This window comes from Odocoileus virginianus, chromosome 28, assembly GCF_023699985.2.
Source record: "Odocoileus virginianus isolate 20LAN1187 ecotype Illinois chromosome 28, Ovbor_1.2, whole genome shotgun sequence".
In the NCBI taxonomy this organism is placed as follows: Eukaryota; Metazoa; Chordata; class Mammalia; order Artiodactyla; family Cervidae; genus Odocoileus; species Odocoileus virginianus.
The window spans coordinates 28,041,518-28,066,682 of NC_069701.1; the positions used below are offsets into that span (position 1 = coordinate 28,041,518).

At 46.5% G+C, this 25,165-nt stretch overlaps 1 protein-coding gene across 8 annotated transcripts in view; it reads left to right on the forward strand.

The window, feature by feature from the left end:
* The window catches only part of FLI1 (Fli-1 proto-oncogene, ETS transcription factor), a 136,282-nt gene that overhangs the window by 96,112 nt on the left and 15,005 nt on the right, over positions 1-25,165 (forward strand). For 7 of the 8 annotated variants that reach the window (XM_070457383.1, XM_070457378.1, XM_070457379.1 and 4 more), the window contains one exon: positions 5,820-5,885. The exons of the other annotated variant lie outside the window; for it this stretch is intronic. In XM_070457383.1, coding sequence (XP_070313484.1) covers positions 5,820-5,885 — 66 coding nt within the window. The remainder of the gene's footprint in view (positions 1-5,819; positions 5,886-25,165) is intronic. 8 annotated transcript variants of the gene reach the window in all.

Consider the following 25,165-nt stretch of genomic DNA (forward strand, 5'->3'; position numbering starts at 1 on the left):
CTAAATTCCATATATATGTGTTAGTATACTGTAATGGTCTTTATCTTTCTGGCTTACTTCGCACTGTATAATGGGCTCCAGTTTCATCCATCTCATTAGAACTGATTCAAATGAATTCTTTTTAATGGCTGAGTAATATTCCATGGTGTATATGTACCACAGCTTCCTCATCCATTCATCTGCTGATGGGCATCTAGGTTGCTTCCATGTCCTGGCGATTATTAACAGTGCTGCGATGAACATTGGGGTGCACGTGTCTCTTTCAGATCTGGTTTCCTTGGTGTGTATGCCCAGAAGTGGGATTACTGGGTCATATGGCAGTTCTATTTCCAGCTTTTTAAGAAATCTCCACACTGTTTTCCATAGTGGCTGTACTAATTTGCATTCCCACCAACAGTGTAAGAGGGTTGCCTTTTCTCCACACCCTCTCCAGCATTTATTGCTTGTAGACTTTTGGATAGCAGCCATCCTGAGTGGCGTGTAATGGTACCTCATTGTGGTTTTGATTTGCATTTCTCTGATAATGAGTGATGTTGAGCATCTTTTCATGTGTTTGTTAGCCATCTGTAAGTCTTCCTTGGAGAAAAGTATGTTTAGTTCTTTGGCCCATTTTTTGATTGGGTCATTTATTTTTCTGGAGTTGAGCTGGAGGAGTTGCTTGTATATTTTTGAGATTAATCCTTTGTTGCTTCATTTGCTATTATTTTCTCCCAATCTGAGGGCTGTCTTTTCACCTTGCTTGTAGTTTCCTTTGTTGTGCAAAAGCTTTTAAGTTTCATTAGGTCCCATTTGTTTGTTTTTGCTTTTGTTTCTAAAATTCTGGGATGTGGGTCATAGAGGATCCTGCTGTGATTTATGTCGGAGAGTGTTTTGCCTATGTTCTCCTCTAGGAGTTTTATAGTTTCTGGTCTTACATTTACATCTTTAATCCATTTTGAGTTTATTTTTGTGTATGGTGTTAGAAAGTGTTCTAGTTTCATTCTTTTACAGGTGGTTGACCAGTTTTCCCAGCACCACTTGTTATAAATTCCCATTTTAAAGCCAAAGCCACTGAGGCCTGGAGTGCTTCAGAAATTGGTTCAAAGGCACCCGGCCCGTAGAGAGCAGCGTGGTGTATCTAAGACCCAGGCTTCATGAGTCCCAGGCTGCAGCCAGGCTCATGACCCCACACTCTAAGTCAGAGGCCAGGCCGTAGAGAGAGCGCCCGCTCACCTGGGCCACCTCATATTCCCTCTCGCTGTGGGGTTAGCCTCAGGCCCTGACCACACACACAGACACACCCTTGGAGGGCCAGGCCACTTTCCCCACAGCATTTTCTGTTTTCATTTGTACCCAGAGATAAATGCTTTCTGAAAAACTTCCCTGTGGCCTCCCGGAATGAGGCCGATTAGGCCAAACCTATCTGGGTACCAGCTCTGCCATTCTGCCTTCCGCGGGGCGCCCCGCACTCTGGACCCACCAGGCGGCCCCATCAGTATCTCTTGCAGGCACACCCCGCTTGGCAGAGGCCATATTTACAGTCTCGGGCTGCAGGAAATGAGATTGGGTGTCATACGGCAAGATTGGGACGGACCTCAGAGGAAGTGGGAGCTGTCCCCAACGGCAATTCAGACCCAGGGCCACTGGGGGGAGTTTGGGCCTGAAAGGTCCCCAGCGGGGTGGCTGGAGGCAGAAGAAGAGCCTTTTTTCATTCTACGGCAAGTTGTGTTCTGTCTGTCTATCTGTGTCTGACCTGGGAAACAGGCTTAAGAAATCGCGTTGTGAAATAGTGGCAGCGCTAGAGACATGAAATATATTGGGTGACAGGGAGACCACAGCAAAGGTATCTATCTTGATTCCCATTTTTAATTTAAACTTAATGGAAAACACATTTTGCGTTTTGTGGCGCTCACACCAGCCGCCTCAGATGTTCGGGCAAAGGTGATGGGTCCCGGCAATTAAGCGGTTGAAGTATTACCCCTTCCAGGCCGGGTCTGACCGGTGAAGGAGAACAAAAGGCCAGGTTTCCCCAGATTCAGCCGTCAGCCAGGCTGTTTCGAGCACAGAGCCTGCTACCTCCTCCCTCCCCACCTGCACCCTCCAGCCAGAGCCATTGATGGCAACGCAGAGAAAAGGGAGTCCAGCTTCAATAGGCTGGCAGCGGGGCTGGCGGGGTCTCTGCAAGGCGGGAGACAAAGCCTTTGGCGCTCAGACAGTCATTGTCTCGACTGCAGGTGCCCCAGATGAAGACCAGGTCCGTTGCGGGGGGCGGGGGGGCACGGGGCTGAAGAAAGCCCGATTGTTGGGCTCCCCACACCTGCAAGCTTCCCTCTGTTCATTTCCATCCTCTTTCAGATCCCAAATACTGTACCAGTGACGGATGGACTCGACAATGGGAAGTGATTTTGTCCTTGTGCTTTCACGTGGGGAAGCCTGTTCCATTAGCAGCAGCCGCTCCGCGCTTTCCAGGGCCCCCAGTACGTAGATAAACATGGATGCCTGCATGCATGCATAAAGACATCAACAGAGAAGGCAACAAACGTTTTAATTAAAGTATTGATCAGAGAGAAGGGCAAAAATCATAAATGCACAAGTCAAGGAATTATCACAGTGTGAAGCCACTCACTCATATGAGCACCCCCATGTCAAGGAGGAGGCTGGAAGCCCCTATGTGTCCCCTCTCCATCAACCTTCTTTCCCCAAAGCAACCACTGTCCTGATTCCAGCACCTTCAGTGAGTGCTGCCTGTCTCTTAGCTGTAGCCTGGAGGCAGTAGGTCTGCTGGACTGAGGGCAGGTTTTGTCGATAGACCAGAATGGATATCCTGTTTCCTGGGCTTGCTGGCTGTGTGACCCTGGCAGATTGCTTGACTTCTCTGAATGTTGATTCCCTCATCTGTATGAGGATTAAGTGAGGGAACATAGAGAGAGCATCCGGCACACGGCATCAGAGCATAGGCTTCCCTCCTTGCCGCCCAGCCTGTTTCCTCTGACCAGGTGGCGTTCACCGCACACAGAAGGGGCCCCAAAGCAGGAGGGAGAAGTCCCAAGCCAGGGAGGGAGAGGCTGGGCTCCAGGGAGGACCTTCCTGCCTCCAAATGAATCCCTTTAAGGAAAGAGTGTGCCTTGCCACTCTCTGTAGCCTGAGGAACTGGCTAAATAAACTGGTTAAATGAAAACAGGAGGAGAGAAGGAAAAGTTGGTCCCTTGGGAAGGAGGTCAGACTCCCCGAGTCAGCCCTCAATGGGCAGGCAAGCAGTCTCTCCTTCTAGGGGGGAAACGTGAACCAAGAACAGTCTTCAGGGTAGAATCCTTCTCCGGGGTTACCGTGAAATATGTATTTCATGGAGGCTTTGCCAAGGTCAAACGACCCTTTCTGTAGGCTTTCTGGGAGTTTCCTGTGGAATTCACGTGTGCCCAAAGAAGAACTTTCACCAAGGGGAGAATTTAATAAATGCGGTTTATCTAAGCTTCGTGCTCTCTGCTGCATCTGCGCTAATGACTCAGGCAGTTCAGTCCTCTGAGACCATCATTTTTCTTTATTTGCTCCAGCCATGAGGTTTCCGCCCGAGGCAGAGAATGTCGGGGACAGAGAGGCAGACATTCTTGGTCTTACTCGGGAGACTGTTTTCGCTTCCCTCGGAACGTTTGCTTTCTTTCTGTAGCCTCCTTCCAGTCATGGAGGGTTACTTCTTATTGCAGCAGAACTCATTCATAACTCTAGTTCCAGAGGACAAGACAAATGCCCAGCGAGCTCTTTTATAAAGAGCTTATTGTATGTCATTGTGGTGTCTGCGGGAGAAGGAATGTAAAAATAATCGTGCTAGGGCCTAGCGTGCTTTGAACACTCATTGTGAGCCAAGGTCTGTTGTGAGCAGTTGTGTGTATTACTTGATTCGGTCTTCACAACAACCATATCAGGTAGGTGTTATTATTATCCTGTTTCATGGAGGAGGAACCTGCGGCTTAGAGAGATAAGGTAGATTGATGGAGGTCACCAGGCTGGCAAGTGGTGAGAGGCAGGTCTGACTCTAAACTCTCATTCATATAAAGATCTATATTAGATGAAGTGTAAAAATCACTTTGTGCTCGACTTCTTTGAGAATGGAATAACCAAATGCATCCGGTTCTCGGATATTCCAGGCACATGACTGCCTTCTTTCTAAAAGTATCTCCACCTAGCCACGCTTTGGCACAGAACTGTCTCAATCCCACCAGCATCCCTCTACCTTTTTTTTTTCTTTTTTGCCTGGAACCATTTCAGAGCTGAAAGGCATAGTCGCCCAAGCCCAGAGTCAGTGATCTAGCCAGTTGGATGGTTCTTCCAAAATTTTCTTGGTCGCCCAGCCTGAAAGGGCCCACGGCTTCTCTGAGGCACACAACCAAACGCCCACGTCTGGGCGAGGCAGGCGCTCCACTCCGTGTCCCTTCCGTGACTTGAGGCTAAAAATAGGAATGTCTGGCAGCCCATTCCCTGCTCTGAGCCCTGGCACCTAAGTCGGTCCACTTGGTCCCAGGGATCAGGGAAAGGATTGTTCAGAAAGACTTTTTAGCCTCCAACACTCCTGTCCAGCCTCTTGTGTCCTTTGTAAAAACAGATTCTAGCCCTCTGGATCAAACTTCAGAGGCTCAAGGCGGAGGGCAAAAATGCCTGCATTTCCCAAAATAAAGCTCTTGAGCTTGCTGGAAACAGAGGAACAAGCCCAGTTTTAGGAATGGGCTCAGTTGCTCAGTCATGTCCAACTCTTTGCGACCCCATGGACTTTAGTCCTCCAGGCTCCTCCTGTCCATGGGATTTCCCAGGCAAGAATACTGGAGGGGGTTGCCATTTCCTCCCCCAGGGGATCTTCCTGACCCAGGGATCAAACTTGCCTCTACGACATTGGCAGACAGATTCTTTACCACTAGTGCCACCTGGGAAGCCTAGGTTTTAAGAAAGGGGAGAATTTTTTTACATGCAAGGTAAGAAAAATCTAGAAAATGCCCAGACTAGTGTTTGCTAAGAGTAGTTCTGCATGAACATTGAATTTTAAAAGATTGTATATCAGCAACCTTTGATGACAGGAAATTCAGTGTATTATGGCTTATGTCTAGATTCTCTTAGACGTGAGTAAAGGGAAACAAAAGTTGCTCTGAGGAGCGTTGCCACCCCCACCCCATTCCCAGCTTCCAGCACTCTCTCCACCAATGTGACCTTTCAAGCACCTCGCCCACCTCTCTACCCAAAGGACATCAGAGCAGGAAGGACCTGGCCAGGCCTCTCCTCCAGGGCATGGCAGTGCAAGCAGCAGGTGAATCTGGCCAGCATTTGCCCGTGGACAAAGCAAACAGAGAGATGTTCCACAGAGGTGGTATTCAGCCCACAGAGACTGAAATATTTACTCTCTGGTCTTGATAAAACATTTGCCAGTGCTGCTTGCAGTTCAAGATGAAGAAATCAAGGTGCAGACCAGTAAAGTCCCTCATTCATGGTCACCACAGGGAGTCAGTCACAGGACCAGGACACCGTCCACAGCCGTGTGTCCCTGCTGGGTTATAATGTGGACCCAAGAACTCCAGATCCTTAGTCATGGCCACTGCGAGGGCATGTGTGTGACCCACCCACGAGCAGTCTGTCCTAGCTTCCTCGGACCCTGACTCTAGGAACCTGTGACAGTCTTACATGATCGGCCCCCCAAATGGCTGGCATTAACTTTTTCTTTCTCTCGAGGAGTTGTCTGTCCCACCATCCTTCTCCCTGTCTCCTCTGCTCCCCAATTCATTCTCATCCATCCCATTTCCTGGTCTTGATCTCGGAAGTTTGTCTGGGACACAACCTGATGTTTTTGCTTCACCTTTCAGGTTCACTGTTGGCCTATAACACAACCTCCCACACAGACCCGTCCTCACGGCTGAATGTCAAAGAAGGTGAGTGGTTCTCTCAGGCACAGAGAATTGTAGAAATGTCCTCTGTACCAGTCCAGCACTGTCTGTGATGGGAAGACGGGTGGGGAACCTTAACTGTGGGCCCCAAGTCTCTTGTCCACTCAGCTGTTTTAGAAGCCTAAGCTGATCCCCTTTGAGCTGCTCATTGCAAAAACATGACAGGGGTGTAAAATACCTTGTGATAATATCATAAAAATACGACCTGAACCTGTTACTCCATGAAGGAAAGAAAGCCTGTTGCTCTTGGAAGGAAATGGATGCTACTCACTTTCAAAGCTGAAAGGCAGGGGCTTTCTCTGTTGAAGGAAATGAAGATTTCGAGGATTCTTGCAATGTCACATTTTCAGGGGTTTTTCATTAAGACATTTTAGCACTACCAATTCATTCTCAAAGTGCTTACTTGGGGATATGGTCTAGTTCGCTTGGTTTGGTTTGGTTGAGAGAGAAAGAAAATCATCTCAGCAAATGGTTTTCGCTGGTGAGGGTTTTAACAAACATTATAGTACATTTCTCATCATCTCTATTTGTGGAACAGTATTGTGGAGATTTCCTGCTCCAGATGCTGTTAAATTCTGGGCGTTTAAACAAGTGAATAATTCATAGTACCTGGTTTAAGGGAGAAAAAAATGTGAATGAAAAAATATCTGCCCGAGGCAAAAGAAAACTTTCATGGAGGAGGGGCATTTTGAGTGGGGCCTTGAAGGATGAGTAGGAGCATGATGAGCACTCTCTTCCTTGGCTCTGTCTCCTTCAATACTTTTCCTTTAATGCCCACCTGCCACATAGAATGAATGAAGGCAGAAGTTGTTGATATTGGTTGCATGGAATTAGCACAGCATAAAATTGCAGAGAAACATAAGGCTCTTCTACAGGAAGAATCTTATAGAATCTTATAGTTCAAAATTGTCATGGAGGAAACAGACCCAGTGAGCTTGGGTGTTTTGACCAAGTTCACACCTTCTGTCACGTGAGACTTCTTGTTTCCTGTTAACAATTTATAATCAGATGATGACCAGACAGTTCTGTGGAGGAAGTATTCAACCTAATGAATCTGTGAACTTTCCTGGTTTTCTGCAACTTTCTTCACCTCCTACTCCACCCTGGGCCAGTCCTATTTATGCTACTGTTTTCTTTCAAAATCAGAGTTACTGGCTTTTGCCATAAAAAACCTGAAGTCATATTGACTCATTGTACAGTCCAAGCCACATTTTATTAGGTGACCCACTTAACCGTCGCACTGCAGACGTCCATAAAAGAGAAAATGTGCTACAATGACAAACACATTAGACTGAGGTCGGAACACCTCTGGTTTACTTTGGGGAAATCACTTCATGCCCCGAACCTCAACTTCCTGTCAAGTAAAAGGGCCAAATTAAGCCATTAAGAGGGCTTCCCTGATAGCTCAGTGGTAAAGAATCTGCCTGCAATGCAGGAGACTGGGATTCCATCCCTGGGTTGGGAAAATCCCTTGGAGAAGGGCATGGCAACCCACTCTAGTATTCTTGCCTGGAGAATCCCATGGACAGAGGAGCCTGGCAGGCTACGGTTCACAGAGGCGCAAAATAGTTGCACACGCTGCAGCACACAGGCAAGCCAGGAAGAATCCTCCCTGACTTTGGAGTTCCTGGGTTTTAAGGAGATCACCCTGCAGCCCCAGGTGAGGTTCTGCTTCCATCCAGGGCCCCCCCCTCTGCTCTGATCTGGTTTGCTTACTGAGCTTTCATTTCACCTGCAGGTAGGGATCCACTTCTTGCAAGGAAGGAGGAAGAGAGGGAGGAAGGAAAGAGTGAAAGAAGGCAGTCAGGAGACCCCTGAAGCTCGTGCAGGGCTACAGGCTGAGACCTGCTGATGACAGCGGGACTAACCAGTGAGACTGTGGGGCAGACACAGTGAGAGGAATCCGATTATTGGACTTTAAATACAGATTTCTGTGAAGAAGCAAGTGTGTCTGGGTTGAACTGATTATTGACTGATTATTATTGTGCTGGTTATTGACTCATGACTCCTGCAGGGGTCTTAGCGCTCAGCCTGTCCTCTACCTGCACCACGCCCCTTCCTTTCCTGGGTCCTTTTGTGTCTGTACAGTGCCGGGCCGGGCCCTCTGGGGCTTCTGCAGGAGCAGCTCCTCTTCTGAAATGAATGAACTGCGGTCTCCAGGCAAGCGAGCGCTGCCAGACCCTCAGTCAGGTGGCGCCGGGCATTTATCTCCCAGCATTGGCCCTGGTCTCTGGAGACGTCTGCGCTTTGCAGGTGCATCTTTTGTCCACCCGTAAAGCTTTCCACTTGAGATGTCTTGCTGCTCCAGCGGCTCCCCCCTCAAGAGGTGGTCCGATCTGTCTAAATGGCCCAGGGTCCACAAAACAAAAGTACATTAGCAAGACAAAGCTAGCCACGCTCCTCGCTCCCTCCCTTTCACCCTCCACCCCACCCCTCTCTCTTCTGCTTTTCTCTAAGAGCAATCTTGAGTTCTTAAAATTTTAAATGGAAAAATAAAGAGAAGGCATGGTGCAACCTTAGCTCCGCCTTCTTTGAATAAGGCACACACACAACCCCAAAGAAACCCAGAGTCGCTCAAGAGATCCGGAGCTCTGTGTATATGTGTGAGTGTGTTTCACAAAGGACAGGTGCTGGCATCAAGCACAAAAGAAAGAAGTTAAGGAGGTGAATGCTTCTGTGAATGCTTCTTCACTGTGCTTATCCAGTGAGAATGCCTTTTTACATTAAAATGGCATAATCACCCTTCCAGCTTGTCCCTTGAAAACCGTTGTACTCTCTAAGGGTTATTGGTGCCCGGGAAGTAAGACTAGCTTTTAAAAATCAATTTGTAACAGTCTTTAAGCTTCTTTTAAGCTGTTGTTGTTATTGTTGTTGTTTTTGATGTGGACCATTTTTAAAATCTTTATTGAACTTATTACAATTTTTGCTTCTGTTGTTCATGTTCTGGTTTTTTGGCCCCAAGGCATGTGGGATCTTAACTCCCTTACCAGGGATCAAACCTACATCCCCTGCATTGGAAGACAAAGTCATAACCACTGGACCGTCAGGGAAGTCCCTTAACTTTTTAAAGTTAAGTATTCTGTGGTCACAGATTGGACCCAGCGAGAACAATTATGCTCTCTCTACCTGTTACCAGGGCTAATGCACTTAGAAAATAAATTAGAATGGAAGCAGTTGTTGAGACGATGAGATGGTTAGCTAGCATCACTGACTCAATGGACATGAACTTGAGCAAACTTCAGAACATAGTGAAGGTCAGGGAAGCCTGGCATGCTGCAGTCCATGGGGTCACAAAGAGTCAGACATGACGCAATTCCTGAACAACCGTGACAGTTGTTACCTGTTGGCAAGAGCAGCCTCCACTGTCCCCTGTCCGGGACTCTGCAGTGCCCCCGGTGCTCTCACAGGCTTTGCCTCGCAGGCAACGTCCTGCGAGGTAGACAGAATCAGCCCTGTTTTTCAGATAGAGAAACTGAGGTTCAGGACTGTTAGTGCTTACTTGAAAGACACACAGCTATTTAACAACAGAACAAGGATTCAAACCCAGGTTGTAGGATTCAGAATCCCTTGCATCAGATCGTCCTCCTGACAAACACAGCATTTCCCTTCTAGCTGGCTTTTCATAAAAGCAGCACCTTGTCTAACTATAGTGTGGGTGGAGACTTGAATTTTTTCCATTATGTTTCCCTGTCCCTGCAGTTTTCTCACTATCATCTCCAACCACATCCATGTGTTGTCCTCTCTTCCGAAAAGTGACTTCATACAGAGCCCCCGCTTGGCTTATTCCCTCTTCCTAACCGAGCAGAGAATGAGCTGGAGAACTTCGTAAAATAACTGATGCCCTAGGACAAATATTGTATGACTCCACTCACAGGCAGAACTTTAAGCCAACAAATTCATAGAGACTAGAGAAGTAGCAGGGTGGTTGCCAGGGGCTAGAAGGAGGGAAGAATGGGGAGTTATTGTTTAATGGGCACACAGCGTTTCAGTTTGGAAAGATGAAAGAGTTCTGATAGTGATGATGGTTGGACAATGTGAATGTACTTAATGCCACTGGAATGTACACTGAAAGATGAGCAAAATGGTAAATTTTATGTAACGTATGTTTTACCACAATGAAAACTGCAAAAACACATGAAAAAATGTTCAACATTGCTAATTGTTAGAGCAAGGCATATCAAAACCACAGTGAGGTACCACCACACAACAATCAGAGTGGTCATCATCAAAAAATCTACTTCTGCTGGAAGGGATGTGGAGACAAGGAAACCCTCCTACACTGTTGGTAGGAACATAAATTGGTGCAGCCACTATGAAAAACAGTATGTAGGTTCCTTAAAAACTAAATCCAGAGCTACCATATGATCCAGCAATTCCACTCCTGGGCATAAATCCAGAAAAGACAAGAACACTAATTCGAAAAGATATGCACACCCCAATGTTCATAGCATCACCATCTACAGTAGCCAAGACAGGGAATCAACCCAAGTGCCCATCAACAGATTAATGGATAAAAAAGATGTGATATATATACCATGGAATATTAGCTATTAAAAAAGAATGAAATAATGTCATTTGCAGCAACATGGATGGATCTAGTGATTATCCAACCAAGTGAAGTGAATTGGTAACAGAAAGACAAATATTATATGATATCGCTTACATGTAGTATCTAAAAATAATGTAAATGAATCTATTTACAAAAAAGAAACAGATTCACAGGCATAGAGAAACAAACTTCTGGTTACCAAAGGGGAAAGGGATAAATTAGGAGTATGAGATTAACAGATGCATACCACTGTGTATAAAATGACAATAGGAATTTACTGTATAATAATCCCAATTTATCCCTTCCCCTCTGGTAACCCTAAGTTTGTCTTCTTTGCCTATGAATTATATATATATGTGTGTGTGTGTGTGTATATATATATATATATATATATCTCCATATGTATGTATGTAATCTGAATATATATTATATAACTGTAAAAAAATACTGGAAAAATAAAAATAAAAAATGTTTTAAAATACTGATGCCCAGGTCCCAAACACAACTTACTGATTCAGAATCTCTAGGAGTGACAGGTGGGATTGGGAATTTTTTCAGGCTCTTCAGGTTACTCTTTTTAAAACGGTAGCCACAATTGAGCAGTGCTGTCCTATAGGGTAGACATGAACCAGAGAGAAGAAATGGAGACCTATCTCCTAGCCACCCAGGTTTTCTTGGAGACACACTGGATGGTTGATCTTGATCTTTCCTGGCCCCAAACCAACCTTGAAAAGGAAGGGCAGGACCTCCTGGTGTACTTATGGGAGAACAGGTTGACTTGACCACAGGAATGTTCTTTTTATCCTTGTCATTGATGAGGTTAATCTTTATTGATCTTGACCTGAGCTTTACCTGAGTCCATCACTTCAGCCCTCAGAAATCTCTTTCTTATAAGTTCTCACCATGTGTATCTAAATAGTAAGTGGGAAACTTCTCTGGTGTTCCGCTGGTTTAGACTTCATGCTTCCAAAGCAGAAGGTGAGGGTTCGATCTCTCGTCGGGGAACTAGGATCTCACCTGCCACACAGCGCAGCCAAAAATTTTTTTTCTAAAAAATTAGTGATTGGGATTGGAGTTGGCAACCTGATTTTATCAGGAGGGCACGGGGGTTCTGGAAGTTAAATGACTGTTTCGAGCACATAGTGACCAAGGGCTCGCTCAGCCTCATCCTCTGACGTCCATGCCCAGGCCAGGGGCGAGTGTGTCTGTTCAGGATGCAGGTCAGAGCAGCCCTGCCCTGGGCCCTCCCAGCGCATCCCCTGAAATGCTGCCTTGCATCCTAAACCCTCATGTCCTCAGCTCCTTGTGCCGGATCCATTTAAATGCCTCTGACTCTCCAAAAGTCGGAGGATACTGAGCTCGTTGTTTATGAACTCCTGGAACTCATAAACCATAAGCCCAGCCCTTGGAGCCTGAGCCTCTATCCTCAGCCCGGGAAGCCTTTCAGGACCTGCTGTGGAATGCAAACTGCTCCTCCTCCATGTGGGTCGCTGGAGGCCTGCGGAACAGCCCTGGCCTGCCGTCACCTGAGCTGATGGATAAAAAGTCTGTCTGCTTGCACGCTGAGTGTAGGAGGGAGAGGGGTAGAAACCAGCCTTCCGTGTCCTTCAGAGTGAAATGCCTAACCAGTGCTGAAGATCATGCTAAGGAGAGCCCTGCTGGCTCGAGGAGATTTCCAGATGGTGGGGCCTGGGTTGAAGCCGGCACCGTCATTCTGCAGACCCTCATTGTTTGCTGATCAGTTGCTGGTCTGTTATCTCATTTGCACCTCTCACCTTCCATCCCTGTGAGCTGGAAGGGCTGTTATTATTATCACCCTGGATCTGCAGATCATGAAAACTAGGCACAGAGAGGCTACAGGGTTCACTTGAAGTCACCCATGTCTTGGGACAGAGCAGGACTCAAACATAACGTCCCTATTATTCTTTCTTCCCTCTGGTCTGCTTCTCCTCTAAGTATTCAAGCATCTGACGTCTTTTAAAAATTTTTATCTTATTGAAGTTTCATTGATTTACAATGTTGTGTTAATGTCTGCTATATAGCATAGTGACGCAGTTGTACACATTTATACAATCTTTTCGTCTTTCCCATTACAATTCATCACAGGATATTGAATATAGTTCCCCGTGCAATACGGAAGGACCTTGTTGGTTATCCATTCTTTATCTAAGAGTTTGCATCAAGCATCTGACATTTTAAACATTCTTTAATTGATGCTTTCAATTTCCCCAAAGCAGGTGTTCATCTCGTATTTCAGCCTTGTAGCATATTGATTTAAAACTCAGGCTCTGGGCTCAAGCTAGGTGAGCTTGGTCAAGTCATTTACTTTTTTCTACCTCAGTTTCCTCATGGGTAGAATGAGGACAGTCTTAAGGCCGCTTCAGGGGTAATATCATATGCATAAATTTCTTACCAGGTATCTGACATAGCAGTAAGCGTTCAATGTCTTAGCTCCATGAATTACAGTAGTAATTGGCAGTATTATCACAAAATCATCAGAATATTCTTGCGAGTTTACCACCTATTGACATAATGCCCAGGGTTGTGAAGGACACTATATTAGATGGTATGGTAACAATGGTAGATGAGATGGCCAAGGTGTTTAAAATCTCAGCAGGGAGATTCGCATGTGGAATGATTAAGGAGTAATATGAAACTGCATCTGATCAAATGGAAAAATGCATGCGACCTACAAGAAGTTCCCTAAGAATAATGTAGAGATGGAATCATTCAGTGTTAAAGTGAACCATTCACTCTGAATCTTTCATGGGACAGAGGTAGTGTGAGGCCAGAGAAGGCATGGGTCCTCCCAAGACCACACACAGGGTGAAGAGCTTCACCTGGGACCTTAGTCAGAACTCGTGCACTCCTCTGCCCATTCACACATTTCTTCATATTTTAAGAACCTACTATGTATGGGATGCCAGACTGAGCCTCAGAAATGTGGTACCCAGCCAGCTACCCTCAAGGCGTTGTAGTCAGAGACAGATGGGCCAGTACGTCAATGCTATGTGTTGTTTATGGCTGATACAACACCACGTCTCACCACTTCCCCCTGCATTTTCAGCCCCTATGGGGTGTCCTTCATGATTTAATGGTAGAGGTCGTAATGAAAGATGGGAGAAGATCTGGAAGGACCCAGCATGGTGGCACTGGAAATGGGTATTGAAGAAGAGAAGGTGGGCATCAAAGACACCAGTCAGCGCATCTGGGTCTGTCCTGTGGGGGGGGCTGCATGTGCACGGGCTGGGTTTGGGGGACAGGACCCAGTGGTCTCCCCCGGTGCGCCTGAATGTGCCCCGTGAGAGCACCGAGGTCCGGGTTTGTGATGGGTGCATGATGGGGGAGGCTTGAAGAGGGACTCTCGGTGGTTTTCATGAAACCAGTAGACAGGTACAGTCTCACTCTGTGAGAAGGAAGCTTAGCAAAGAACCAGGGATTTGCTTCAACGTAGTCGGGGCGAAGAGGGGGCGTGGGTGGATGCGGGGAGAGCTGAAGTCAGACTGGCCGTGAGTTCACGCCTGTTAAAGCCGAAGGGCCCTCTTTGGTGCAATACATCTTTCTTTCTGCTTTCCTACATCTTTGACATTTTCCATGATTTAAAAGATGCCGCAAGAAGTTTTGCTTTGATGGAGAAGATGTGGATGCATGCAGAATATTGATTCCCGTGCCCTGTGTGTGTGGCTGTGAACAAGGGTAGCAGGTTAGGGGTTCAGTGTAGGGGGTGGGGTCGAGGCAGCATCCTGAGTGAGAGTCTAGGCGGGGTGAGCGTGTGTTTGGCGGGGCCTTGGGTCTGTGCGCGTTGCCCTGCACAGGGTTGGTCTGGAACACGTGTGCCTGAAGGAAAAGGCCAGTAATGCTGTGAGGTAATGGCCTGTTATTTTTAGGGAGTAAATAACATCTCTCATGGAGCAGGTTATGTGGCTCCACAGGCTCTGTCTGTGTCCACTAACGTGCACTTAAAACGTGAGGGTATCGAGGCCTCCCGGGAGGGCCTGTTAAGAACTTTGTCATTATATGTTTTTCCTTTATGATGAAATAGCCCTAATCCATTTTTAGCAAGGATGATTGCTGAGTGCATGTGTGTGTGAGTGTGTGTGAGTGTGTGCTATTTCTGCATCCAAAGGCAAGATTTATGATTCTAGAACAGACGGTAGCTTGCTCTCTCTGTTTTATTTTTTTAAAATTGTTTTCCTTTGAAATTCCAGAGTTAATGTTTTGTCTACTTTCGATCTGACCCTCTTTGGAAAGCTGCATGTTGTGTGTGTGTGTGTGTGTGTGTGTGTGTGTGTGTGTTCACCAGTGAGAGATTGAGAGAGGGAGGAGAGAGAGAGAGGGTTGGAAACAAAGAATCTTTGTCTGTAAGCTGGAGCAGGCAGGAAACCCCAGTCCCCAGAGACCTGAGCCAGCCAGCCCTGTCCTGGAGTCAGACTCCAGCTCTCGAATTCAATTTGACAGCTTGTCTGGGACACTTTCTAAGTAACCATTACCCTTCCTTTCTCTGAGTAAAAGAACTGTTATTTTGTTCCGTGGGTGTGCTGTGTGCGCTGTTATCACATGTGTGGGTTCCATGGCAGCTAGGACACGCTTTCTCTAAAATGATTGGAAACACTTAGCCCGTTTCCTCAGACAAGTGTAAATTTGTTCCAGGATAATGAAGCAAGCAACTTGCCGTGTCACACCATCCCTGTTAGAGGCAGGTAAGAGATGGATTTCGCTGGGGCGTCTTTAGTTCCAGCTAAGGCTGGAACCCACTTACTTGAAGGAGCTTCTACATCTCAGGAATAGTTCCAATTTTGTACATTTTATTCCTTTGAAGATTTCTTTTTTGGAACGAACATATAAACAAAGATACCTTCTGATGAACATTCCCTTCCGTTTCTGTTTGATTAATTGATGACTTTTAAAGAAATCCACCATCATAGGTCTCTCTCAGCTCAGAGAACAATTCCAAGGTAGATGCATATCAGCCCTGAGTCCTGGGGGTGAAGGGCCAGGCAGGCACAACTGGATAACTGCTGGGAGTCCAGCAGGCACTGCTGTCCTGTCTCCCCCAGCTGCTCACATCACTTGACTTTGCCACGGTCACAGATGGGTTGTGAGGCAAAACCCACCTTCTGCAGGGTGTGTATGTTTGCAGGCCGTCAAGGCCATGCAGGATGGCCAGAGGCACCATCTAGTATGGCTGAAGTCAATTCAGGGTCTAGGGCATGACAGCTTGGCCAGCAAAAGTCTTGCACACTCAAGTTCTGACTCCTCTCCCCGCCCCCAAATTGCATCCTTCAAATGTGAATGGATTCCTGTCTAGACTATTTTCAAACCGAACTTTGAGTATTTCCTGTTCTCACTTTGCCTGGTATACTTTCCTTGGTTGTCTCACCCCCACCCAATCCACACTCTATAAGCTACTCTTGACGGTCCAGGTCAGATGATGTCTCCTCAGCCACCCCTGCCGCATGGCACCTTGCTTGTGGCCACTGTCCTCCCAGGACAGCATCTCGATAGTCTCGCCAACAGCCTTTGGTCTTGTAAGTCTTGAAGCATCTTGTAGGCAGGGACTATACCTTAGAAAAGGCCATTGGATAGATGGATGGATGGATCAATGGATCAATGATGAATGGATAGATAGATGAATGGATGAGTGGATGGATGGATGGATCAATGATGAATGGATGAATGGGTAGATGGATGAATGGATGGATGAAAATTATAGACAAAATGCCTTAAACGACTCCCTAAGAGTTTACTGTAAAACTCACCCTTTGTGATGTTTCTAAAGACAAGAGTGAGGTTTTGGCCTTGGTCACTGAGGAACTCAACTCAGGGCTGCCTTTCCTTCTCTGTTTGCCATAATTTCCCCTTCATTTGACTCCAACATGATTCCTTCCAGGCAGAAGTAGAGGGAAGAGCCTGCTGAGAACCAATTTCAGTCGCAAGGTGATGGTTCCATGTTACCCTTTTGCCCATTTTTTATTGGCTTAGACTCCCCTTGCAGGCCCTTTAGATCTGGGTCCTCTTGCTATGGGTGCTGATGAGAAAGAGGCCAAGGGCAGAACCAGAACAAGGGAAAGTCATGTTGCAGGAAAGGTTAACTCCTGCTCATTCAGACCTCCTTTCCTGACCTTTGTTATCACCCCTTCCCTTGTCCCATAACTGTAACAGCTGCCTTTCACTGAGGGCTTGTGCTAAGAACTCTTCTATTCACTTCATCTTTACACTTCATAATCACCTTATGTAGTTGGTACAGTTATTATCAGGACTTCTCCGATGACCCAGTGAGTAAAGAATCCGTCTGCAATGTAGGAGACATAGGTTCAACCCCTGGTTTGGAAAGATCCCCTGGAGAAGGGAATTGCAACCCACTCCAGTTTTCTTGACTGGGAAATCCCATGGACAGAGGAGCCTGGTGGACTACGGTCCAAAAGGTCACAAAGAGTTGGACACAACCGAACGACTCAGCACACACACAATTATTCTTCCCATTTTGCACACGAGAAAACTGGGGCACAGATAGGTTAAGCCCAAATCATAAAGTATAGTAGGAATTAAAGCAAAATGGAGCCCATTTCACAGTTCCCTCCCCACCCAGCAGTGACAGGCTGTATGGCTGCATCTCCCTGTTCCATCCTCCACCCCGTAGAATGGCCCGTATTTTTCAGGAAGCTGAAGTCATCTAGTTGTTAAGATGATATGATGAGATTCACTGATAACCACTATGCCCCCCCCCCCCCCCCGCAAATTAGGACTCTCACTTGGGTACTCAGATCTTACATTTCCAGAAGCATATTAGATGGCCTCACAGATGTTCTTTTCATTACTGTGCTTGATAATTTGCACAGCATTATACATTTTATGTGTGTTTAACATGACATTTTTAAAGTTCAGAGAGAAGGACTTCCCTGGTGGCCCAGTGGTTAAGAATCCCCCTGCCAATGCCTGGGACACAGGTTTGATCCCTGGTCCAGGAAGATTCCACAAATCTCAGATCAACTAAGCCCATGTGCCTCAACTACTGAGCCCAAGCTCTATAGTCTGCACTAGAAATCGCCACAACGAGAAGCCCATGCACTACAACTAGAGAGAAAGGTCCTCCCACAACAACAAGAACCCAGTGCAGCCAAAAAAACTAAATAAGAAAAATATTTTTTTTTTTAAATCAAAGAGGAAAAGAAGAGATTTAGAAAATGAAATGCTATCTTGAGTAACACTCTGTTGACCAAGGAGGAGTGCAGTAAACTTTAAAAAAAGAAGGATGGTGGATGTTGGTTTGATAAGTCTAGTTGTGAAACTTCCTCAGTTACAGGAGTTAACCAAGGCCTTGCCTTGGTCAGCTTCCTTGACCCATGGCTCTCCAGGAGAAGGAAAGATGTCCGCATCACCTGGACCATTTTAAAGACAGAAGCTGCCTGTGGCAGCATCCTAGACCACACCCCCTTCTCATAGGTGTCCTTGGTGGGCGAGGTTGGAGCTGAGTGTTCCCACTGCTTCTCAAATCCTCCACCCCTCCATCACCCCGCCGCAGACCCAGGCTTTTTGGAGATGCACGTTGCTCTGTATCAGCATCATTCTGCAGCGGTGTTTTCTCCTCATCTCTGTGCCCGCAGATGTTCCGGCGCCTGGTACTCTTCTGGGCTGCTTAGAAATGCGCACTTTGGCCTTCCTGCCCCTACCCTACTTCGGCTTATCTGTTGTAGTCATGTCTGTCAAAGCTGCTCCTACATGCTCCCTGGAGAAACCGAGAGTCTGATAGGCACCACCTTGCTCTGCAACATAAGTGAAGGTGACAGTGAAGGCATGAGCCCTGATGTGTTTTAATAAAGAAAAGTGCTCTCAGTACACTTCAGGACGGGGAAAGAGGCGTGAGGCTGTGGGAAAGGTATTTGGGGCCACCTTGACCTCCAGAGCACCTTCCAACTGGACTCAGCCAGAAAACTACTCCACCCACCCCTGCGGGCGGGGTGCCCAGTGGGCGAGGCGCAGCACCACCCAGCCCGCCCACTTCTCAGGCGTTTCACACTTACTGAGTGGGCCGTTTGGGTTTTGCATTTCCAATTCATCTCCAGACTTAACTGTTACTATTTTAAACTTCGCATCTCTACCAGGTTTCACTTTGACTCAGACGTGTCATCCCATTCCAGATAGCAGAGCTAAGACTCAAAATGAAATTGGCCTCGGTTGATGTCACTCCATTTCCATGACCACGGGGTCTTGGTTTGTAATAGAAACTAGAAGTGACCTCTCTGTTGAGGAGTCAGGTCCTGGAGTACTTTGGAAAGAAAAGGCTAAGTCCACAAGTGCTTCAGATAACCCACTGGTGGGTGTCTCCACATAGAACATTCCAAATGCCTTTGTTTTGCAAAATACACAGATTTAGAAATTGCAGCGGTTGTTTGGAGGAACAGTGGTTGCTGAAAAGTATTTAAAAGGTGCTTGTTTATTCTCATGCTCATAAACCAAATTTCTCTCAAGAAAGAAGCTTCTCAACCAACACAACATTGTAACAATTATTTTTTAGTGTTTAAATTTTAAAAAATAGGGAAAAAATGAAGCTTCTCTTATGCCAGACAGAGGTGAAGGGACTTAGGAAATCTTCTAGTGAAAAGCCAAGGCAAAGATAGCATCATTTGTTATTTTATCGTAAAAACTTTCCCAAATTCTTTTTAAAGAGGTAACAATGAACCCTCTTCAGAGAAGTCCATGTCTAAGATAATAAATAATTATTTCTCGTGAAGCATCCTTTTGGGAGACGTTAAAGTCTTTGAGGAAGAAATGCCATAGTTAGAAACACTAACCAGGACCCACATGAGCTTCTCCCCTCCAGCCTCAGGGATCTGGAAGCAATCACACATGAGGATCAATAAAAAGTTTAACATGCCTCTGATGAAATTCAAATTCTTGTGTTAGGCATATTCTAAAAAGCGACTGGTAAACTAAATGGAGTTACTACTTTATCAAAATCCAACACATCCTTCAAGGCCTAATTCAAGTTCCATCCTCTTCAAGATATTTTTTTCTTTACTCGCCAAGACGACATGCATTCACTTCCCAGGACCCTACCTTACTCACAAGCCATATGTGGACCTAACTACCATGATAAGGTAATTACAGATTACCTTGCCATATCTAATTCTGAGTTTTGTTCTGTATCCCTTTTCCCACCCCTGTAGATATTCAGTAAATACCATTGACAGTTGATGGATTCACTGGGGAGGGAAAATCTGATTTGTCGATTTAATTAAATATATACTCTATCCTTCTGCTTCCCTAAGGAAAGAACCAGAAGAAATTAGCCTTGGTTGACACAGGAAAGATTAACTTATTTCCACAGAATAAAACTCTGGAAAAGAATAGCAGCTATAATCTGAAATGTTACTTTGGAGTGTAGAAAGTGTTTTCACATGCATGATCGCATTTATTCTCAAAAGAACTCTGGGAGGATTAAATAAGCCATTTGCTTTTCCAAATTCTTAAATTTTAGGAGAATCATTTCTCCCCTGTTACAGATAGGTGGACTGAGAGATTCAGAGAGATTGTCACCTGCCTGAGTTCACACAGCTGGTAACTGGCAGAGATGGAAAGCAACCCGAGAAGTTCTGAAGCCTCATGTAGAGTTCCTTCCATGGCAATGAACTGTTTCCCTGATGGGAATGTAAAAGAGGAATCACAGAATTCCTTCCTGTGAAAATCCCTAAGAGTCCTTAATTGCATCACACGTGACCTTAGACTCGATAAGATTTAGGTATCCCTCTTCCAAAGAGATGAAAATTGTTCTCACTCTAACTTTGAAAACTCTTTGAGCTTCCCAAGTCTTTGGCCGCCTGTAAAAAGAATGATCCTGTCCTGCCCAATATCCTGGAGGAATTTAGAGAAAGGCAGTTTTTTCTGCTGTGAGTCATACTTTCGATTTCTATTAAAATTCTTATATGGTCGCATATGCTTTCTCTCAGGCTTTGGGCCTCCAGGCCTGTGCTAATTTGCATGTCTGGTTTAGATAATGTCTGAAGTCCCTTCCAGCCTGAAAAGAAGCCTCAGATTCTATTATGTAAGTGAGACCACACTCCACCTGCCCAAAGCTTATGGTTCTTTGTCTTTAACTCCTGTGCTTTTTTTTTTTCTTTAATATTTATTTATTTGTTTGGCTTCATCAGGTCTTAGTTGTGGCATGCTGGATCTTTAATTGCTACTTTTATTTGCAGCACGCGGACTTTTTTTAGTTACAGCATTCAAACACTTAGTTGTGGCATGTGGGATGTAGTTCCCTGACCAGGGATCGAACCCATGACCCCTGCATTGGAAGTTCAGAGTCTCAGCTACTGGAACTCCAGGGAAACCCTAATCCCTGTGCTTCTGATGTGTGGACGCAGAACACAGAGGTGGGAGCATTCTGGGGCTCTTGGGCTGGCCACAAAGATGGAATGTTCTACTGGGGAGAGCTCACTTATCTATTTCTCATTCACAGTGACCCCAGAGAAATGCCCTTTCCTGCAGTCCACTTTAGAGGCGACTCAAAAGGAAGGCATAGGAAGTGTGGGATTTTAAGTTTCTTTGTTTAAATGGCTTTCCTATGTCAGTATGAGTCTGGGACCACAGATTTGACAATACCTTGATTCTAAATATGCAAAAATTGGTGAACTCTTTAATTGTTGTTGTTGTTGTTCAGTTGCTAAGTCATGTCTGAATCTTTGCAACCCCATGGACTGCAGCACACCAGGCTCTTCTGGCCTTTACTATCTCCCTGAGCTTGCTCAGATTCATGTCCGTTGAGTCAGTGATGCTATATAACCATCTCATTCTCTGCCAACCCCTTCTCCTTTTGCCTTCAATCTTTCCCAGCATCAGGGTCTTTTCCAATGACCTTTCACACTAGGTGGCCAGACTCTTTAATAGAGTAGACTTATTTTGCCTTTTACTATCTCTCATTCAAACATACAAAAGATACTATTGAGTTTTTTAGCTAATTTTTTTTCATCTTCTATCATAAAATAATTCTCACCAGCTAAAGAACTGACACTGAGGGATTAACTTTCTGGAAGGGCTTTGAGATCAATTAGGATGACCCAGTCACTTTCCATAAGAAAATCATGGCACTATGGAGAGCTTTATGTTCCTAACATTAGACAGGCCAAGTCTTTGTTCAAAACTGTGTTATCAGTGAGGCCCTCTCCTTTGCCTGTTTTCTTTTTCTCATAGCACTCACCACCTTCTAATTTATGATGTAGTTTACTATGTGTTTTGGGGGCTTCCATTATGGCTCAGCTGGTAAAGAATCCGCCTGCATTGCAGGAGACCTAGGTCCAATCCCTGGGTTGGGAAGATCCCCTGGAGAAGGGAAAGGCTACCCACCCCAGTATTCTGGCCCAGAGAATTCCATGGACTGTATGGTCCATGGAGTCACAAAGAGTTGGACACGACTGACTTTCATTTCACTGATGGCTCAGCGGGTGAAGAATTTGCCTGCAGTACAGAAGACACGGGAGACTTGGGTTCAGTCCCTGGGTTGGGAAGATCCCCTGGAGAAAGAAATGGGAATTCACTCCCATTTTCTTGGCTGGAAAATCCCATGAACAGAGGAGCCTGGCAGACTACAGTCCATGGGGCCGCAAAGAGTCAGACCCGACTGAAGGACTAAGCATAGCAGCACTGTGTGTTTTAAATGTCAGCTCCCAGAGCAAGGTTGTGTGTCTGGCCACCGATGCATTCTCCACACGCTGAAGAGGGTACAGCACCATAATACGCATTCACTAAAACGTTGCTGATTGAACGAATGTGGAGTGTGAGATATCAGCTAGGCCCAATAGCTCATGCTGGGAAAGAAGAGGAACCTGGGGGTGGGAAAGGAAAACCGGGTGATAAGATACAGTCCCTCCCTTCCCAAAGATGCTCACCAAGCGAGAGGCGTAAGTGCACCAAGAATCACAGCCGGAGGCTGAACGAAACGAGGGTGATAACCACGAGACCCTCACCAGCGAGCCTGTGCAGAGCTTTGGGAGGAAAAGATGCAAAAGTTGAGTCATGCGTCGCATGCAGGACTGTGTCCCGAATAGTCAGGGAGAGTGAGGGCGACCCCCCCAAGAAAGCAGACAGGAGAGCATCAGATCCGGGCTCTCAGGGGATCCAGGGAGCTGAATACAGACGGCCGCTCATTCTTCTCGAGCCTGTTACCTAAGTGAGCAGCCAGTTAGGTTTTCTTGTTCTGACCTGGGATTGTCTTAAACCTGAGGCAGATTTGACCCAAGAAGTCTGCAATTTAGTTGTGTCTACACAGCCTAATGTAGAGGGGAGTTCTGGCAAACGCCCAACTAATCGAGTCAGTATGAATTGCTTTTCCACACAAGGCTGGCCTCCAAATCCCACTTGGAGGCCTTATCAAAATAAAGAGGTCATTGAGACTTGGGTGTCATTCAGACACAGCGCTGTGGGGGGGGTGGAGCCAGGGAGGGGCCGGCCTCAGCAGGTCCAGCCTCGTGGGAGTGGGGTGAGGCTGTGTAGAGAAGGTACCACTGGGCTCTCCAGCCGTCATCTTTGAAAGCCGTCCATTCTTTAAGCATTTCTCTCATGTGTCCTTTCTTCTCTTTGCACATGAAATATCTGAAACAGTAGCTTCATTCTCCTCCACGCAGCGGGGCTGGCTCCGAGGCTCAGAGGCTGTTTGGATTCCAGGACAGATCCTTGAGCAAAAGAAATCTGATCCAGGATGTTTGTTCTTTTTTCTTCTCCGTGCATTCCAAGTTTGAGGAAAGCCTTGCCCAGATATTTCCCTCTTCTTGAGGTCTCCGTGGAAGCCAAGATCCCCTGATGCCCTTTAGAATATAGGATGCCCCTGAGGCGAAGGCTGAGCTGCCCCTCTAGATGAGGTTGCAAAGAGGTGAGGACCCAGCTCAGAGCTCCAAGGCTGGCTGGGCAGGGAGCTGGGGGAGTTGACAGTGGGGGATGGCGGGAAGGATGCTGGGTAAAACCTCATCTAGTGATAGACCAGCAGGCAGCCAGAGCCACGGGCCCTCACCAGCTTCTAGGCCAGAGATTCTAAACTGGGACCCAGGATGCAGCAAGTCCCCTACATACGAACTTGCAAGTTGTGAGCTTTCAAAGATGTGAACTTGTGTTTGCATTTCCAGCCACATAAGTTAGTTCACATGCCTGCATCCTCTACAGGTAATTGTGCTCTCATGTTCTTTACTGTATAGCCCTGTATAGAATATGGTAACACAACATCTTTATTTCAAGCCCAGGATGTCCAGAAAGAAGAGTAAGAGCAGCAGTGATGTAGCCGGTACTGCTAAGATGCACCGAGGGATAACGATGGTGTTAGTTGGGTACCTAGGCTAACTGTGTTGGACTCATGAACAGATTGGACTTAACAATGTGCTCTCGGAAAGGAACTCATTCATATGTAGGAGACTTGCTGTCATCCATTCTTCTTCTAAAAGAGAGCCAGACTTTATTCCTGTTTGGGAATCACTGATCTCAGAGCACAGGAATAGGACTCTGCTTCCTCCTTTACTTCTGTTTCAGGGTCTTCCCTGGTGAGTTTTCTAACCTCACTTCACCAAGACCGACATCTTAGAGGTGCAAGCAAGATTGTATAGACTACGTGTATATTGTGTGTATTTTTTAAATTTCCACTGATCAAATCCTTATTTAATCTTTCTAGCAATCCTGTGCAGCATCTGTTACTAATAGTTTTAGAGAAGCAGAACATGGGGTTCAAAAAGGCAGAGTAACCTTTTGACGATGATTGTTCGCCAGGGCTGGGATCTGAAGCATAACCATCAACCTTCTGGAGAGAAAGGGTGTGTGCCCAAGGGGGCCCACGCACTGTATGACCTTGCACAGCTCAGATGCCCATTGCCTTAACACAACTTTGAAAGTGGGAGGCCAGGCCAGCTGGTCAGATGTCTGCTACGGAGGCTGGCAGGGGCTGTATGGAGATCGTGGCGGGCACAGGGCTGGTCCTGAGGCTGAGAGGTTCGGCATGTCAGGCAGGGCAGGAGAAAGAGCCCAGAGAGAAGCAGAGCTGGGCTGGTGGCCAAGCCAGACCTGCTCCTCTTTTTAGGCTGGACCTCTTGTTCCCCAGGGCCTCAGAGGGATGGGGGGTGTGGAGGACCATCTCGTTGAGTCCTCTGCCAACAGCAAGGATGTTGTCCTCATGTACAGTCTTCCCTGTATGTGGGACTTTCCTGGTGGTCCAGTGATTACGAATCTACCTTCCAAACAGGGGGTGCCAGTTTGATCCCTGGTCAGGGAACTAAGATCCCACAGGTCTCATGACCCCCTGCCCCCTGCCAAAAAAAAAAAAAAACAACCCACGTTATCTATAGATGGGGGAGTCTGGGCAATGGGTCTTCCTCCTGATGGTTTGGCTCTTTTCTTGGGAAGCTTGGGGCTTTGGACTCAGGGGTTCCCTTTCTTAGAGCTTTTCTCCTTGGGCAACCTCGCTCTTCCAAGAAAGGAGGTCTGGATCAGACTGAGAGAAGCCTCTACCCTGAGCTGGAGCCGCTTTGCCTGTCCTGCTGAAAGGTCTGCATTCAGAAGCCGGGCTTTCCAAGGATAAACAGGGTGAGGTGCTGCCAACCAGAAACTCGAAGAGAAGTTTCAGGGAATATTCATCTTTTTCCATCAAGTAATCGAGAGCACAGGCTCATGCCGGAAGGGAGGAAGAGAGAGGCTTTTGTGCCCACGTCTCCTGCATCTCTGGCCCCCGGGTGAGGTCATGACA